We start from the raw sequence: 17,069 nt of genomic DNA, 5'->3' as shown, positions 1-17,069 counted from the left end.
TTGGGCTTCCAAGGGAAGGGAAAGACAACAGCCTGCCCATAATGAGATATGAAAGACAATTATAAATAATTAATGCCTTTTTCGTTTTCTTTATTAAGGGGAGCACGAGTTTGGGGTGCCAAGTAGAGTCACAAAGAACCAAGAAATCTGAGTTTGGAGAGCAAAGGGGAATTATTGGTGGTAGTGCAAAGTTAAGGTTAAAAGACCCAATTGAGCAAGAAATTTCAAGTTAGGGGAGTTCCTTTGCGTGTTTTTATGATTGTGAATTTCGTATACTTTGAGATGCATGTATAACTGTGTTTGATCATGAATTTCCGTGCTTCTCATGGTATGAATCAGTGGTGAAATGGTTGTTATGCAGTTTTGGTCAATTTGTATGCATTGTATGGGAATTATGGAAATTTGTTGTACTGTTGGTGTTGAGGGTCTATTTTCGCAGTTGGAGTGACTAATTTGATGTTCAAGTCATGCACAAAATGTTGAATCCTACAATGTATTGCTGGACATAGTTGAATGGGGTTTTGGGGCTTTTGGGTATAGGTTTCTGCGCGCATGACAGGGAGAATATTTGCTATTCTCGCTCGAGCTAACTAGGCTCGCCTAGGCGAGAATAGCAGAAACGAAAATTTGGGTTGTGTCTGCACATCTCGCTTAGGCGAGAGCAGCTCGCCTAGGCGAGAAATCGCGTAGTGGTGAGGTTGTGCTCGAGGGACTCGCTCAGGCAAGGAGCCCATGGTTTGAGCGACAGAGTACCTCGCTCAAGCGAGAGGTACTCGCCTGAGCAAGAAATCGCAATTGAGGAGGGTGTGTTCTGATGTCTCGTCGCCTAGGCGAGTGAAGTTGTGTTGAGCGAAGGGAGATATCGCCCAGGCGAGGCCAGCTCGCATAAGCGAGCCTTCGCACGTGAACCCTGGTAGCACGCTCTCTCAGGTGAGGAAGCTCAGCCTAAGCGAGACAGGCCTGGTCGCTTAAGCTAAGGCTTCTAGCCCAAGCGAGTTTGGTGCAGTTTGTGTGTAATGTTTGTACGCTTTGATGAAACGTGGATCAGGAGATGTTGTGCCATGAGCAGGTAGGTTCATGGATGGTGGATAACATGTGATGGTATGAGCGGAGAGGTTCATACTCGATTACTCTCCTGTAGGGATACGAGCGAGGTAGGTTCGTATGTTCCGTGCTCACAGTTGAGAGATGCTGCGTGCAGGGAGGTACGTAGCTTGTGGATCACATGTGTTGGATTACGGGCGGGTAGGTCCGTAGAGTAGGACTACGAGAGGGGAGGTTCGTAGAGGCAGGACCATGAGCGGGTAGGTTCGTGTGAGCATCATGAATCCTGAGTTCATGGCTAACCTTGTTGTAGGTGAGAGGTTGAAAAGCCTTGGGGTGTGTTGGGAATGTAACCAAGGTCTATTTATGATAATAAGATTGACTGTTTTATATTATTTAATTTATGTGATTTCTTATATTGTTGAACTCACCCTTTCTGTTTGTGCTTGGCGATGATCGTGTAACTCGTTACACGAGAGCAGATGATAATACAGATGATGCTGATGGTGCTCGGACTGCGGAGTGAGGGCTAGCTGGGTTAGAGCTAGGGATTTTTACTATTGATTTTATGGTTTTATGGGAACTTGTAATAACTTTTGATTTAATTTTCTTTGAGTATTGTCGCGTTGAATATTGAATTTTGTTTTTCCCACATTTTGGGATAAATAATGTTGCGACGCTTAAACTTCTTTTATATCGTTACATATTAATTTAAGTAATATTCTTTAAGGATGTTACACTTCAAGGATTAAAATCATATTTATCTTTTTTATTTCTTTTTTAATAAATCCTTCATTTAAAGAAAAGCAATTTCAAGATGAACTTATTTGAAAATTAAAATAAATAAAAATACATTATGTAAAATTCCATAAGTATATTAATTAATAAATTAATAACATTATAAAATAAAATATTTCGCATCATTAAAAACTAAAAAGTATATATTCTTATAGTCTAATACCAATAAATACAAGGCAAGAAAATTAGAATTAACTACAAAAGAAAAATAAAAAATGCAACAAGTATTAAAAGAAAGGTTAAAATACATTTTTAGTCATAATTTTCATAAGTTTTGTCAAATCGGTCCTAATTTTTTTTTATGTTCAAATAGGTCCTAATTTTCGTCAATTTTGTTCAATTTGGTCATTTTTTGCTAACACTGTTTAAATCATCAACAGTCATGAACAGTGATTGTCAAGTGTCATTTCATGTTTTTCTTTTTTTAATTTTTTTTAAATGCTTGCGTGTCAACCCAGCAGCGTGTCATGTGTCATAGTCAAAGTTTTATATTCATTTTAGTCTTTATATTTGTTATTTATTCAACCTAAAGTTTCTAAATGGTGACTTAGAGGAAGAAATATATGGATCAACTTGAAGGTTTTGTTCCCATAAGAAAGGAAAATATGGTGTGTAAATTAAAGAAGTCAATATATGGACTAAAACAAGCTTCTAGACAATGGTATCTCAAGTTTAACGATACCATCATGTCATATGGTTTTATAGAAAATACTGTTGATCGGTGTATCTACATGAATGTTAATGAGAGCATGTTTGTAATTTTAGTTTTATATGTTGATGATATTCTGCTTGCTACTAATAATGTTGTCATGTTAAATGATGTAAAGAAGTTTCTCTCTAATAAGTTTAAAATGAAAGATATAGGTGAGGCATCCTATGTGATAGGAATAGAAATTTTGTGATAGATCACAAGGATTATTGGGATTGTCTTAGAAATCATATATTAACAAGGTATTAGAGAGATTTAGAATGGATAAATGCTTTGCTGGAATAGTTCCAATTCAGAAAGGGGATAAGTTTAGTCAAATGCAACGTCCTAATAATGTTTTGGAATGAAAGGTCATGGAGTCAATTCCTTATGCATCAATGGTTGGGAGTTTGATGTATGCTCAAACTTGTACTCGCCCGGATATCAGTTTTGTTGTTGGTATGTTAGACCGATATCAAAGTAATTTTGGTATGGACCATTGAAAAACTGTAAAGAAAGTTCTTAGGTACTTATAAGGCACCAATAACTATATGCTCACCTACAGGAAGTCAGGTCATCTTGAAGTGATTGGTTACTCGGATTCAAACTATCCAGGATGTGTGGATTCAAGAAAGTTCACATTTGGATATGTTTATCTATTGGCTGGAGGAGCAATTTCTTGGAAAAGTGCAAAATAATCAGTTATTGCTACTTCCACCATGGAGGCTGAATTTGTATCACGCTTTGAGGCTAATATTCATGTTTTGTGGTTGCGGAATTTTGTCTCAAAGCTTGGTGTTGTTGACAACATTGCTAGACCATTAAGGATTTATTGTGTCAATTCCGCAACTGTTTCTCTAAGAATGATAAGTGCTCGAAAGGTGCAAAAAATATGGATTTGAAGTACTTATTGGTCAAAGAAGAAGTGCATTAATTGAGTATATTGGTACATATTTAATGATAACGGATGCATTAACTAAAGGCTTACCACCCAAAACATTTATTGGTCATGTTGAAAGGATGGGTGTTATGGACAAGTCCTTGTTATAAATGTAATATGCTATATATACATTATTGCAATAATGCTCTCTTTGTTTGACACTTGTGAATTCAGTTACAGTTACGTTTTTGTTCATTTATTTGTCATTCACAATTAAAGGTATTCATTATTTTGTTTATGTGGAATGGCAGGATGTATCTTTGAAAAGAAAATAAAGATACATATTATGGTATAATTAAAGTGAAATTGAGTTAGATGATTTGTGATACATGGAAGGAACCATGTGGTTGAATAGCTTGCAATCGCCATGATCCATCATCTAATTCAATTATTAAAAAAAGTTGACTTGATAATTCCAATGAATGGTGCACACTTAAAGTTTAGTATTGGATCTTCAAGTCATCACATGAACCAAATGGGAGAATGTTAAATTATATTAATTTAATATTTGGTTCATGTAATTTAAAGAATAACTTTAATGTAAAGATTCTAATGTGATGATTATTAGAATATAAATGTATTAAAGTTATAAGAATTATTTTGGACTTATTAAATTAATTCCCTCACTTCACACTTAATATGAGTATTATAGTATATATTTTATTAAATATTTTAAAATACTAGAAGTTAAATGGCTCTTAAAAAGTTGAAGAGGATTACGTTTCAAAATAAAACGTAAAAGAAATGTGACTTTGTCAGGAAAAAGACTTTGTACTTGATAATTTTATATCATCAAGAAGTCATCAAAGAGAGTAAAAGAAGGAGGAAAAATATTAAAAGAATTTTGTAATGGATTGAGGTAAGTTCTTAAACTCTTCTAATAATATAATTATGAGAATCATGATTTCTAAAAATTCTTAGTAAAAGTTCCTATATAATAGACTAGTTTCTTGATTTGTTAAAAAATTGAAACTTACACTTCGTTCCCTTCTATTTCTCAACTCTAGTTTCCTAATTATCATCGATCACTCCTTTTACCAAATATATACCACTTATAGGGGCAATATATTCAAAAGTAACACTGAAAAAAAATCTATAGCAGCAAAACATAAATTAAAAAATTTCTTTCATCATTTCAAAAAGTCAGACCAAATAAACCATCATGTTATCAAAATTTCAACTCTCATAATTTCTATTCATTTTTTGGTAATTTCTACAAAATTCAAACTTTAAACATGAAAAACACAACAACCCACATTTGTATAACAATACATTAGTTCTCATCCTCACAACCTCTTTCAAATTTTTGCATAATAGCATATATTCACAAACAATTTCATCACAATCACCCAATATTAACATATTTCCAGTCTTGTTGTTCCATCCACCCACACCAAAACACTCCATAAACACAAAAATTCCCAAATTAATTTTTCAGAAACCATTACTCAACCGTTTTTTAGAACTTGTAAAATTTATTCAACTCAAATAAAAATATAAGAAAATGATAATTTGACAAAAAAAAATTGACAAACTTTGACAAAGTATCAATTTAAGTAAAAAAAACCACTTTATTACTTCATTTTAATTAAAAGATAAAAAATTAATATATTTAATTTTATTTATGAAAACTTTGTCAAATTTATCAAAAAGAAAATTTGTCAAAAAATATTTTTTCAAAAATAAAATAACAAATTTAAATGATTATCTTTCCTTGTCTTAAATTAAAATTATTTTTGTATTTTAACTTAAAACAAATCTAGTAAAAATTAAGAAAGGAAAAAAAAATACACATCTAAGTTGGGTATCTTGAATGAATATTTTCAATGGCTTCCAATGCCTCCAGTACTTGTTCCATTGAAGGACGTTGCTTAAGGTCATTCTCCAGGCATTTCAGAGTAAGTTGTGCTGTTTGTAATGCAGCCTTGGGTGAATATTGACCCTTTATCCTACCATCCATAATTCTTTTCAACTTCTTTTTAGAAGAGAGACAAGCTTTTCTCCATTCAACCAGGTTCTGCTGCTCTCTTGTCGAGTCAAATGCCCTCATGCCTGTCAGTATTTCAAGAAGCACTACACCAAATCCATACACATCACTCTTCACGTTCAATTTTCCTGTTCAAACACATGTTAGTTTGTGGTGGGTCAAAGAATTGGACTTCATTTTCCACATGTTGTGCTTGAATTGTCAATTATGCGCAGATATAGTTACCAGTTGCGATATATTCTGGAGCCGCATGACCACAGGTGCCAACGATCCTGGTAGTTACATGTGATTGTTCCCCAGGAGGCCACAATTTAGCCAACCCAAAATCTGATATTTTTGCATTGTAATTCTGCACATACAAAGCAATCGCTTTTCAAAGTTATAAGAGGAATTTAGCACTCAAATTTAAAAATCTTATACTCATAACATCATGTAATAATATTCTTTAACTAGTCACCGGTCTATAGTATTGACAGCGCTAAGAAAGAGACTATGAGAATGAAGACATTGCGTTTTTTCAGGTTATATGTTAACAGATGGAGTTAAACTATCTCAAAAAGATAACTGTGCATTGATTACAACTTAATCCTGTATTTGCTTTGGTCTCCATTACGACATACGAAAATCAACGAACAATAAATAACTGACCTCGTCGAGAAGTATATTTGAGGTCTTGAAAGCTCTGAATATGACTTTGTTTTCGTTGGCGTGCAAGAAAGCTAATCCCCGAGCTGCACCGGTAGCTATTTTAAGCCGGTTGTTCCAAGAAAGTGGTTTCATCCTATGATTTCCTGCTCAGAAACAAGACAAATAATATGAATTAAACTCAAAGTTAAGAGAAGTTTTCTTTAACCTGTTTAAATTATCTTCAATTCATACTTCGGAAAAGATGCCACTCCAAGCTTCCCTGCGACATGGATTCATACACGAGAAGAAACTGATTCTCGTCCCAACAGTATCCCAATAACCTCACCAAGTTGGGGTGAGAAAGCCTTCCTAAAATGTTTACCTCAGACTGCATTTTCCAACCAACACAAAATCATGTTTAAATAGCGATTCAAGTTGTGCAAAAAGTAGGAATCACTACTCTAATCGTGTTGAAGGTTACACTAAAAAATTAAATGCAATACAACATGACAGAATGATAAACATTTTGTTGGAAAAAATCATCATCAATCAAGAATATTACCGTTTTTATTCCCAAGAATATTACCACTCCAGAGCCTGGTTTGACGGGGGTGAGGGTGTTCTCATCCACCCATCCCTTGTAAACTCGGGCAAACTTTCCTTCACCGAGCAATCTGTCGGACCAGAAATTCCTTGTGACAGATTTCAGCTCCTCAAAACTGAACACCTTCAACTCAGGCGATTTCAGAATCCGTCTACGGGGAAAAGAAAGAAGAGAAGGAGGAATGAAACGAGAAAGAGGAGGAGGAGGAGAACGAGAGCATAGGCTGTCGATGCTTCCTCTGGTAATCACGGAAGACTGAGTCTCTCTGATTGTGGTGATTGCGGAGGACTCCACTTTGCTGCCGTGAATGTCTGATGAACCTGAAAACAGAGGAACCCAACCCCTCATGGCAAGATTCGAATCGAAGGAAAAAGGGACGACTCAATTCTTCTTTTGGGAGGAATATAAAAGGAAAGGAGAATTTGATACCGAAAGGACACGGAAAATTTGATAACTTGCCTGAACAGTGAGTGTTGTTGAGCGAAGAGGAGTGAAGTGATGGAGCACCGGAGAAGCATAGACCCATCTTATGACAGTCAGGAACCTTTGTTTCTGGTTGACACTTGGTAACCAGATTCCCGCTAAAATGTGTGTTTTGGATTGTGACATGTGTGATAATTACTTATCGTTTAGACTTCTTGGAACCTCTTAATTATCTTTTATTCATGTATTTTTGTGTTAATCTCATGAAAAAATTTAAGATTTTGTTATTTTATTTCAAAAATATGTTTATTTTGATGTTTGTGGACTTTTGTAGAAAAGAATGGAAGAGGAGAAAAATCACTAGTTGCTCTCCGGAGTCACTTGTCCAACTAGTTGGACGTACTCGCCAGCTACCTAGACTCACTAGCCTAGTGAGGAAGGCTTGTTAGCCCAACAAGTTTCACTTTTTGCTTAAACGTTAAAAGTGTCGAGACTCAAACAGAAAAGGGAGTTTTGGTGGGAGGAACACTGTTGAAACTCAAGACGAAGGCAGAGACACTTCTTAAAGGATTCATCTTTCTTCATCCATTCTACCATTCCAACTCCATTTGTGCTCTAGATGTATAGGAGTAGTTAAACTCCATTTCATTGGGATTGGATGTAATGTACTTAAACTCATTATAGTTTCATCTATGCAATAGAATCTCTTTCGCTGCTTTTGTGTTCTATCTACATTTTCGTGCATGATGGAATATTTATGTGTTTTCGATGGTATCTAATCATTGGAAAGTGTTTTGGAACCCTAGACATGGATAGAACAACCTAAAGGTTTGGTTCTAGACATAGACCAAAGCATTTGGTCATTCTAGACATCGTTTTTAATGTGTCTTTTGTGTTTAAAAATCTAAGGAATTAGTATTTTTACATAAAAGTTCAAAACATACCCCTAAGGAATTAGGGATTGCATACCTTTGATGTTAATGCTTGAGTAGATGAGAGATATATATTGTGAGATGTTTGCTTAGAGTTTTGGTCATGAATTTCAACCTCAATGAGTCTTTGCCTTGGTATTTTATCACTTTAAAGTTTAGAAATCTTTATGTTTTCACTTGTTTCGAATTAATCTATGGTTATATTCAACGTTTAAATTAGTAAGTACACCTAATTGACTAAACAAACACAATTTCCGTAAAAAAAATATACTTGGACTTACCATATTTATTACTTACGCGACTTTATACATTTGCTGGATTGCCACCGCTTAAATACGTAGCAGTTCATTCCTACTGATTTTAGATCTTTTCTTGGCAAAGAGAAAGAGGGGGGTTTGCTTGCTAAAAGCTTGTTATTACAGAGATATAGAAGTATATATATTTAAAATATGTTACAATCTACTTTTTCCTTTTAATTTAGGATCAGAGTGGAATAGTTGTGAAACAAAATCAAACAAAATAAAACTTTTTTATTGAATTTGTGGGTCCAATAAATATTTATTTATGGTACCCATATGTAGAATTGTTTAAATAAGTAAAATTGTTGTGAAGATATGAGAACAAAGTCAAGCAAAACCACCACATAGAAAAATTGTTTTCACCGCATACTTTGGTACTTTTAGTTGTTACGGTAAAAAGGTTATCATTAAGCTTTTAGTGATTAAGAATGTTTTTTTTGACAAAGAAAAAAAGCATCAATATAAAAGGAACTCATTTTTAAGGAGGAGATGATTGAGAATTTAAATATAAATCTAAGTTTCGTAGAGATAAAAAATTTATAAAAAAAACTCATAATCCAAATAATTAATTATATATAATATCAAAAAACTAAATAAATATATAATTATATTTTATTTTAATAGACAACAATTTATGGCGACGTAAGTATGTCATTGTTGAACATAATTAGCTGTGTAAGAGTTCAAACCTAATTTTCTATGAATGGATAACTTTCAACCTGACCTTTAACACCCTCTTAACAAGAGAGATGTCACCAGCTTACAGAGACACTGACATTGCTGGGATGGGCCAGGAGGTGTTATAAATTGCATTATTTACTTTATGTATATTTTTTTAAGTTGAAAAAATATTTTAATATCTTACTTTTACATGTGTTTTTTTGTTTTACAATTTATGGTAACGGTTCATGTACAAATGCAAAAACAATACCTAAAATATATTAAAAAAAATTCTTGTGATTTTATTTTTGTAAAAGATTATAATTATATATACATTTACTTTGTATATGTTTAATTTAATATTTTGTTAGGTTATATATTTTTGTAAAGATATATAATCGAATGACTTTCAACCACATGACTTGCCATGAGAGAACTTCAAAGTCTTAGGATCCATAACACACATACATTTTAATCTAATATCACACTCCCAATCTAACAAAGTACATAAATGCACCATCCTATTCAAACAACCAAAAGTCACGTTTGAGATAAACAAAAGAAGCCCCACAATCTAAATTCCAGAAATAACGTTGGTAGAAGAAAATAAAAACTCAAGTGGTCGGTGATTTGATGAGTCAATGTTTAGAAATTTAAAGGCATGCTAGACATAAAAAGGAACTTCTTGGAAATCTTGAAAATTTCGCATTCCTATCCAAAAAGTCTCGAGTCACATCACAGCCATGTATATAAACAAGAATCAAAACTGACAATAGTTTTAGAAAGAAAAAAAAAATTCTAAACCTCAATGTTTCCATAAAAACATGTGTTAAAAATATTCTTGTTACAAAGTTGTGTACAACCTTTTTTTTTTTCTTTTCCCTTTTTGCTTGTTAGCCTTTTATTATACAATCTACAATGAAGTGACTCATAAATACGGTTTAAAATTAACAAAATTTGTCATTTAAAATTTGTTTTTGGACTAAATAACGTGACATCATTTATGTAAGTATTGTTTTAATTAAGAAAAAAGTATAGTGATAAATTAACGGAGTGTATGTTTTAGGTATTAATACAGGATAAATAGTAAAAGTTACAAATTTAGGTTAAACATTTGTTTTAACAACTTTAACAGAAAATGAATGTTTAGGTTAAGTGCATAAATTTATTTAACGGTGTAAGACTTCTAAAATTAAGATACACAGGAGCAATTCTTTCAGGCCAATTCAGCATCCTGGCATGCCAGTGTAATTTTGAAATGGATCAAAACTTGTAAAACAATAAAACAAAAACATATTTTTCAATAAAGAAAACCGATCTACACGTATTTTGTTTCATTGAAACAAAACGTCAAATACATTAAACATATATCTTGTTCAACACGCTTATTAGTTGGCATCACTTAATAATGTTTTCTATTTTATTTTCTTAGCCTTTTCAACATAATTTGAACACGATAAAATTGATGGAATCAATATCTAACACGGAAAAGAGGTGATATAATTAGGGGTGATCATGAATCAAGATCTGTTAGATCCAAATAATTATATCAAATTTTGGATCTAAATCCATTTTTGTTACAAGTTTTTTTTTTTTTTTAAATTTAAATCTAAGGATCAAAATTTAAATTCAGGTACAAATATTTGTATCAAATTCAAAATTCAAAATCTATTTTCTATAAAAGAAATTTAAAATAAATTTTCTAAAATTTGTGCCGTCGAGACTGATTTGATTGAATTCAACTAAATTTCGGCTGAGGTCGACTCGACCGAATTTTGGTAGGGATCGAGTCTCCCCAATTTTGATCTGGCCACGTAGGCTAAAATTTGGTTAAGGTTAAATTCGAACGAATTTCGGTCGGTACTGACTCGGCCAAATTTGACAAAATTTCAACTATGACAAACTCGGCCAAATTTTGGTTGGATCGACTAGGTCAAATTCGATCAAATTTCAGCCGAGATCAACTCGATCGAATTCGACCATATTTTAGTCGGGGGTGACTAGGCCAAAGTTGGACGAATTTCTAACGAGCCGACTCATCCAAATTTTGGCAAGGCCAAACTCGACCCAATTTTGGCAGGGCCCGACTCAACCCAATTTTGAGTGGGCCAACTAGGCACAATTTCGGTCAAGGTCAACTTGGTCGAATTCGGCTAAATTTTGGCCAAGGTCGACTCAACCAAATTCGGTCGAATTTTAGTCAAGGTAGACTTGGTAGAATTTCAACAAGACCAACTCAATCAAATTTGTCTAAATTTTGGCCACGACAAACTTGAACGAATATCGAGCAAGGCCAACTTAATCAAATTTAGCAGTATTTTGATTGATCCTGACTTAGCCGAAGTCGACTAAATTTCTCTAAGGGCCCAACTCGACTAAATGCCACTGAATTTCGGCCAGGGCGACTCAACCGAATTTGGTCAGGTCCGACTCGACCGAATTCGGCTGAATATTGACCGAATTTCTACCTAGACTGACTAGACAGAACTCAGCTAAATTTTGAACAAGACCGACATGACCGAAGTCGTCCGAATTTCTATTGGGACTTACTTGACCAAATTTCATATGCGACCAACTCTACCGAATTTCGTTCAGGTCTGACTTGACCAAATACTGTTGTAATTCGCTTGGGGTCGACTCGATAAACTCTACCAAATTCTGTCAAATTTCAGTTAGGGTCGACTCGACCAAATTTTAGTCAATCTTCAACCAGGGTCGATCCGTCTTAACCTTGAACCCGACTTGCCCAACTCAACCTTCATCTTGTACCGACCTAGTTTGACCTTGTGTTCAAGACGATCCATTGTGACCTTTTACCTGTACCAACCCATCTTAACATTTGAGTTGGACCAACCCATCTCAATTTTCAGTCCTACCCAACTAAAATTTTAGATTAAAAATTTATATTAAATATTTTAGATTTTCCAAATTTAAAAATCTGGATTCAAATAATAAATATCAAATATAAAATGTAGAATAGATTAAAATCCAAATTTAATAAAATAGATTTTAAATGAATTGAATTTTTAACAAAATGAATTTTAAATTGATTGGATCGTAAAAAAAAGTAAAAAAAAGTAGATTGAATTTTTTTTGTCCACCTCTATTTATAACAATGCCCATAACATGATAAAAAGAATAACAAAAAAGAAACACAACTATCAATAGTGTAGGATAAATAAAAATCTTCATATCATTACTGTTCGTGATGTACATAAGCTGATCAATTTTCCATTGAAAGAAAAAGTCCTGAAAATGTGACATATTAGCAAACTATAGTCAAAGCTACGTCCCCTTCTCGCGCGTAAAAAAATATGTTCCCACTAAAAGCATAAATAATTCAACAAAAAAATCATACATGTAAAAAAAGGCTTGTAAAATTTCTCCCCTTCCAACCAGCAAGAAAAACTAGGAAAGAAACCAGTTGTATCAAGTGACTGATCCAAAACCCCGGTCAATGGACCATACAACTACTCATCTGAGTTTCTAGTGGATTTTCTGTATACAAATTTATTTATACCCTCACAACTCTCTGCCGGGGATGCTGATGAGAAATGTGGTGAGAATTGCGGGTTTTGGATTCCTTGGATTTTTCATGGATGGTTTCAATAGCTTCCAATCCCTCAAGAACTTCTTTCATTGAAGGACGTTGTTTAGGGTCATGCTCTAGGCATTTTAGAGTAAGTTGTGCTGCTTGGAATGCAGCTTTGGGAGAATATTGACCCTGTATCTTAGCATCCATAATTGTTTTCAACTTCTTTTTGGAAGAGAGACAGGGTTTGGTCCATTCAACCAGGTTCTGCTGCCCTGTTGGCCTTCTTGTGTCAAGTGCCCTCATGCCTGTCAGTATTTCAAGAAGCACTACACCAAATCCATACACATCACTCTTCACATACAAGTGCCCTGTTCAAATATTCATACAATCCAAACACATCTTAGTCTGTGGTGGGTCAAAGCATTAGACTTCGTCTTCCACAAAACATTCATTCTTTGCTATTACTACATTAAGGTCTGTTTGTTTTAAGGAAACTTTCTGTTTTCTTGTCTTTGACTTATTTTCACAAGACAATGCCTTTTTTCCCTGTTAAGTTTCTTTGAAATCAACAAGTCAGGTGTCATTTAAGTAATTACTTGTGAATATGTGAAATAAAAACAAAAGTACTTCCTCAAACCAAATAAACCAGATATAGTTACCTGTAGCGATATATTCTGGAGCAGCATAACCATAGGTGCCCATGACCCTGGTAGTTACATGTGATTGTCCCCCAGATGGTCCTAATTTAGCCAAGCCAAAATCTGATATTTTTGCATTGTAATTCTGTAAGATACAAAACAATGGTTATAAAAATTATATCAAGAATTTAGCATCAAATAAATATACTTTTTCTTACTTCAGAAATATGATTATGCGTGCTAGGTTACTCACTTCATGACCTTGGCTATAATAAAGGAAACTATGACACCAGGTTTGTGGGTCTTTTCTTTCATAATATTGTTCAACTTTCTCATTTCTACTCAATATAAGACTTAAATAGTCTTCAACTACTATACAAGTCCACTATTTACAGTGCTTTTCTAATGATATTTATGTTAAATGATATTTATGTTAAAAGATTAAGTTAGTATTTTCAGCATTAGTTTGGCTAGTAAAACTAACAATTGGGTCCAAATTTGTAAAATCTGTGTTCATCTCAATTTAACACGATAAATGTTTTAGCTTCCATCTCTAAAAATAAGGACTAACAAATAAAATAATAAAATCAAGTAACAAAAAGTTACTGACCCCATCAAGAAGTATATTTGAGGCCTTGAAATCTCTGTATATGACTTGCTTTTCCGAGGCGTGCAGGAAAGCGAGTCCACGAGCAGCACCAATAGCTATTTTAAGCCGGGTGTTCCAAGAAAGTGGTTCTATGTTAGGATTTCCTGCTCAGAAACATGACAAAGAAAAATAGTTAAACTCAAATTCACGAGGAGTTTTCTTTCACTATTTTATTAATGTTCGATTCATACTTCGAAAGAGATGATTCTCCAAGCTTCCCTTAGGCATGAACTCGTACACAAGAAGAAGTTCATCCTCGTCCCAACAGTAGCCCAATAACTTGACGAGGTTGGGGTGGGAAAGCCTACCCAAAAAGTTCACTTCTGACTGCATTTTCCAATTAATAGAAAAACGTGTTAGATAACCATATAGCTAAAATGAAATTATCACACGGAAGGTACCCTGATTTGTTGATGATTACACTGTAAGATTAAATGCAATATGACAGCTGAAAATAGAAACATGGAGAAGGAAAACATTTAGGAATGTCTTGTTAAGATTTAGCATGTCCTTTAGAACGAAAAAAGTTCACCTAATTTTATCGACAATGTCTGGAAAAGTTTTAATTTTCTATAACGCATCTTTGCTCTAGGTTCGGCTCAAGGCCAATCACATAATGGATTACCTCAATCCAGAAACTGGATTACAGATCAAACGTCTAAGATTAAGAATTCTAAGACGAGATCAAAACACAAGCATATTGCCTTTAAGAGATCTCAGACCCCATACATATTATTAAAGAATTCAATTCCTATAAATAACACCAACATCATTTATTAGGTAATGTTACTCTAAGCACCTCCGCTGTGTATTTCAGATTCATTAGCATTGTCCAAAACATACTATTATTAACTACTTTTCATAAGGAATTGTTAAGGTGGTTTATAATAACTTAAAAAATAGTTCCCTTTGCAAAGTAGTTATGTGATGGCATCATACTTTTCAAACAAAATGGCAGATATGAATAATTTTTTCCCCTTATTTGAAGGAAAAAGTCAAGGGAAAATCGCAGAAACAGCCAAAAGGATCAAAATTTAAAAACTGAAAGGTAAACGCCCATTTTGAATAGATCATGAGTCAAGCGTTCAATAGTGTGGAATTTAAGGCACCGTATTTTAATAACCCATCTTCACTCGTGGATAACCAATGAATGGAAGAAAAACAGGTCATGTAAGTGGGCCCGCAACAAAATTTCCAACCACATTCCTCGACCACCTTGCAGACTCCGATTTTTTTTAATAATAATATATTTCCTGTGGAATATCAAACCCTGGCATCAACGACACACAGCTGTGACTCCACATTAATCAAGATCACCATCACCATATTTATTAACACCACCATTCTAAATATCCTTTCAAGTCTTCAGTCAAAACAAGAACAAAAAACAGACCACCAGATGATGATGATGATGATGCAAGGAGGACATAGCGTTACAAACCGTAAACTATTAAAAATTAAATATCACCGGTCGGAAGAGCATTTATTACTGTCTAAAAAAACTTCAATTTGAAAATTCTTTCTCTTTTGTAAAAACTGGAAATTCTTTTCCAACCACAAACAAAGAAGGAAAAAAAGTATATTAGTGCAAATTAGGCAAGTAGGGAAAAAGGAGGAAAGACCCGTGGATAAATATCGCATTATTAACTCGGCAAGATCACTTCTATGAAAAAACGATAACCCCATTAATTATTAACAAGAAAAAGTCTAATACAATTTATCAAACAAACAGTGTATACCAGTTTGCAAATGTATAATCATGTAAATTTTAGATGATGGGTGCATATATTATTTTTGTAAGTGTAGATGTTAAAAAGTAAGGTAAAGAGATGAAGGAAAGGTTACCTTCCATTCTTGAAATCCTTGGGTGCTTTCGGGGTTCAGTTTTTTGATGGCGACGACCATGCCAGAGCCTGGTTTGGCAGGGGTGAGGTTCTTCTCATCCAACCACCCCTTGTAGACTCTGCCAAACCCACCTTCACCCAGCAATGTGTCCCCCTTGAAACTCTTGGCCGCGGATTTGAGGTCCCCGAAACTGAACTCCTTCAAGTTGGGCCGTTCCAGAATCTGGCCGTCGGGGGAACAAAATGGAAGAGAGCCTTCGCTGTCGATGCTCCCACTCGCAATCTCCGAGAATTGGCTCTTCCCAAAGCTGCTCGTGGTGGCGGAGAACCCCACGTTACTGGTTGAACCTGAAAATGAAAACCCAACTGGTTAGGGGAATTTGGATTGCAGGGAAAGGGAAAGGAGTGTGAAAGTTGAAGACTTGCCTGAGTAGTTAGGAGGGTTGGGCGGAGGGGAGGAAGAGGAGGAGAAGCAGAGACCCATGTGTTGAGGAAGTTGTTGTTCTTCTGTTTGGCGCGGTTGCCACTAATTACTTGATCAACCACCAATTTCAGAGAGAAAATATGGGTTGATGTTGCGATTAGTTTCGGGTTTGGTTCATCGGATGTTAGAGAGAGAAAGAAGTGTCTTTGTCTGTTCTGTTAAGTTTTTTATTGATAAGAAAGAGGCTGTGATTTTATGCATTCAAACCATACGTGGTTTTCTTTTAGGCTATGTTGCCTTTTTGTAGAAATTTCAATGTTAAGACATCGCTTTTTCTTTACAAATACATTGGTTTGATGATAAACATGCCAAACAGACAGGGCAGAATGTTTACTAATATTTTACTCTAGTATTTTTATAATTTATTTTCATTTCACCTTATTTTTCACTTTAAAATATTAAGAAAATATTAAAACCAGCAAATTTTAAAAAGATATAGATTACAATTTTTAATAATAATTTCAAAAAATGATTAGTGTGGGGAAATCTTTCAATTTAATAAATTATATTTTTGCTTGTTATGTGTAATATATTTTTATTTCATTTATTTCTTCAAAACTATAGTGAAGTAAGAGGAAATGGAAAAAAAAAATGCAAAAAAACATGATTGCCTGCATTAACCTATAAACTAAAAATGTGTTCACTTAGACTATGAGTTTGTAATGAAATGAGTTTTCTTTTTCATTAAAATCGGTAAGAAATGTAAAAAAAAAAAAAATTATACTGTTATAAAAATAATTCTCTTTATTATTACGAATAAATAAGTTTCTATATATTTATCTTCAACTATGCAGTGTCATGTTTATTTATATTTATCTTAATTACTGAATATTTTTATTTGTTTATATTTCTGTTGAATTATACATTAATTCTATTTATTTATATTACTTTAAGTTTATTTAATTATTTATTTAAAT

General features: G+C 33.8%; 2 protein-coding genes across 2 annotated transcripts; both read right to left on the bottom strand.

The window, feature by feature from the left end:
• Positions 1 to 5,165: 5,165 nt before the first annotated feature.
• On the bottom strand, positions 5,166 to 7,294 carry LOC114175736 (putative serine/threonine-protein kinase PIX13). The gene is made up of 6 exons (XM_085670945.1): positions 7,148 to 7,294; positions 6,647 to 7,008; positions 6,337 to 6,472; positions 6,106 to 6,248; positions 5,683 to 5,806; positions 5,166 to 5,585 (listed from the first exon to the last, which is right to left on the bottom strand). Exons 1-6 carry the CDS (start codon positions 7,212 to 7,214, stop codon positions 5,266 to 5,268), a joined length of 1,152 nt encoding a protein of 383 aa, XP_085527071.1. The 5' UTR covers positions 7,215 to 7,294; the 3' UTR covers positions 5,166 to 5,265.
• A 4,876-nt stretch (positions 7,295 to 12,170) lies between these two features.
• On the bottom strand, positions 12,171 to 16,372 carry LOC114179359 (putative serine/threonine-protein kinase PIX13). The gene is made up of 6 exons (XM_028065681.2): positions 16,095 to 16,372; positions 15,670 to 16,016; positions 14,016 to 14,151; positions 13,786 to 13,928; positions 13,197 to 13,320; positions 12,171 to 12,905 (listed from the first exon to the last, which is right to left on the bottom strand). The coding sequence occupies exons 1-6, from the start codon at positions 16,150 to 16,152 to the stop codon at positions 12,517 to 12,519; spliced, it is 1,197 nt and encodes a 398-aa protein (XP_027921482.1). The 5' UTR covers positions 16,153 to 16,372; the 3' UTR covers positions 12,171 to 12,516.
• Positions 16,373 to 17,069: the final 697 nt, after the last annotated feature.

Source organism: Vigna unguiculata, chromosome 3 (genome assembly GCF_037176805.1).
Source record: "Vigna unguiculata cultivar grain cowpea cultivar isolate G323 ecotype 2 chromosome 3, ASM3717680v1, whole genome shotgun sequence".
Classification (NCBI taxonomy): domain Eukaryota; kingdom Viridiplantae; phylum Streptophyta; class Magnoliopsida; order Fabales; family Fabaceae; genus Vigna; species Vigna unguiculata.
The sequence above is the reverse complement of the archived record's forward strand: the minus strand, read 5'-3'. Positions and strand labels throughout refer to the sequence as shown.

Excerpts from the sequence above, each read along its gene's own strand:
- LOC114175736 (XM_085670945.1), bottom strand. The coding sequence starts at position 7,214 with ATGGGTCTATGCTTCTCCGGTGCTCCATCACTTCACTCCTCTTCGCTC. Across the intron at positions 6,249-6,336 it reads GGAGTGGCATCTTTTCCGAA|GAAATCATAGGATGAAACCA; the intron begins GTATGAATTGAA and ends GTTTCTGAGCAG. Across the intron at positions 5,586-5,682 it reads TCCAGAATATATCGCAACTG|GAAAATTGAACGTGAAGAGT; the intron begins GTAACTATATCT and ends GTGTTTGAACAG.
- LOC114179359 (XM_028065681.2), bottom strand. The coding sequence starts at position 16,152 with ATGGGTCTCTGCTTCTCCTCCTCTTCCTCCCCTCCGCCCAACCCTCCT. Across the intron at positions 14,152-15,669 it reads AAGGATTTCAAGAATGGAAG|TCAGAAGTGAACTTTTTGGG; the intron begins GTAACCTTTCCT and ends TGGAAAATGCAG. Across the intron at positions 12,906-13,196 it reads TCCAGAATATATCGCTACAG|GGCACTTGTATGTGAAGAGT; the intron begins GTAACTATATCT and ends ATATTTGAACAG.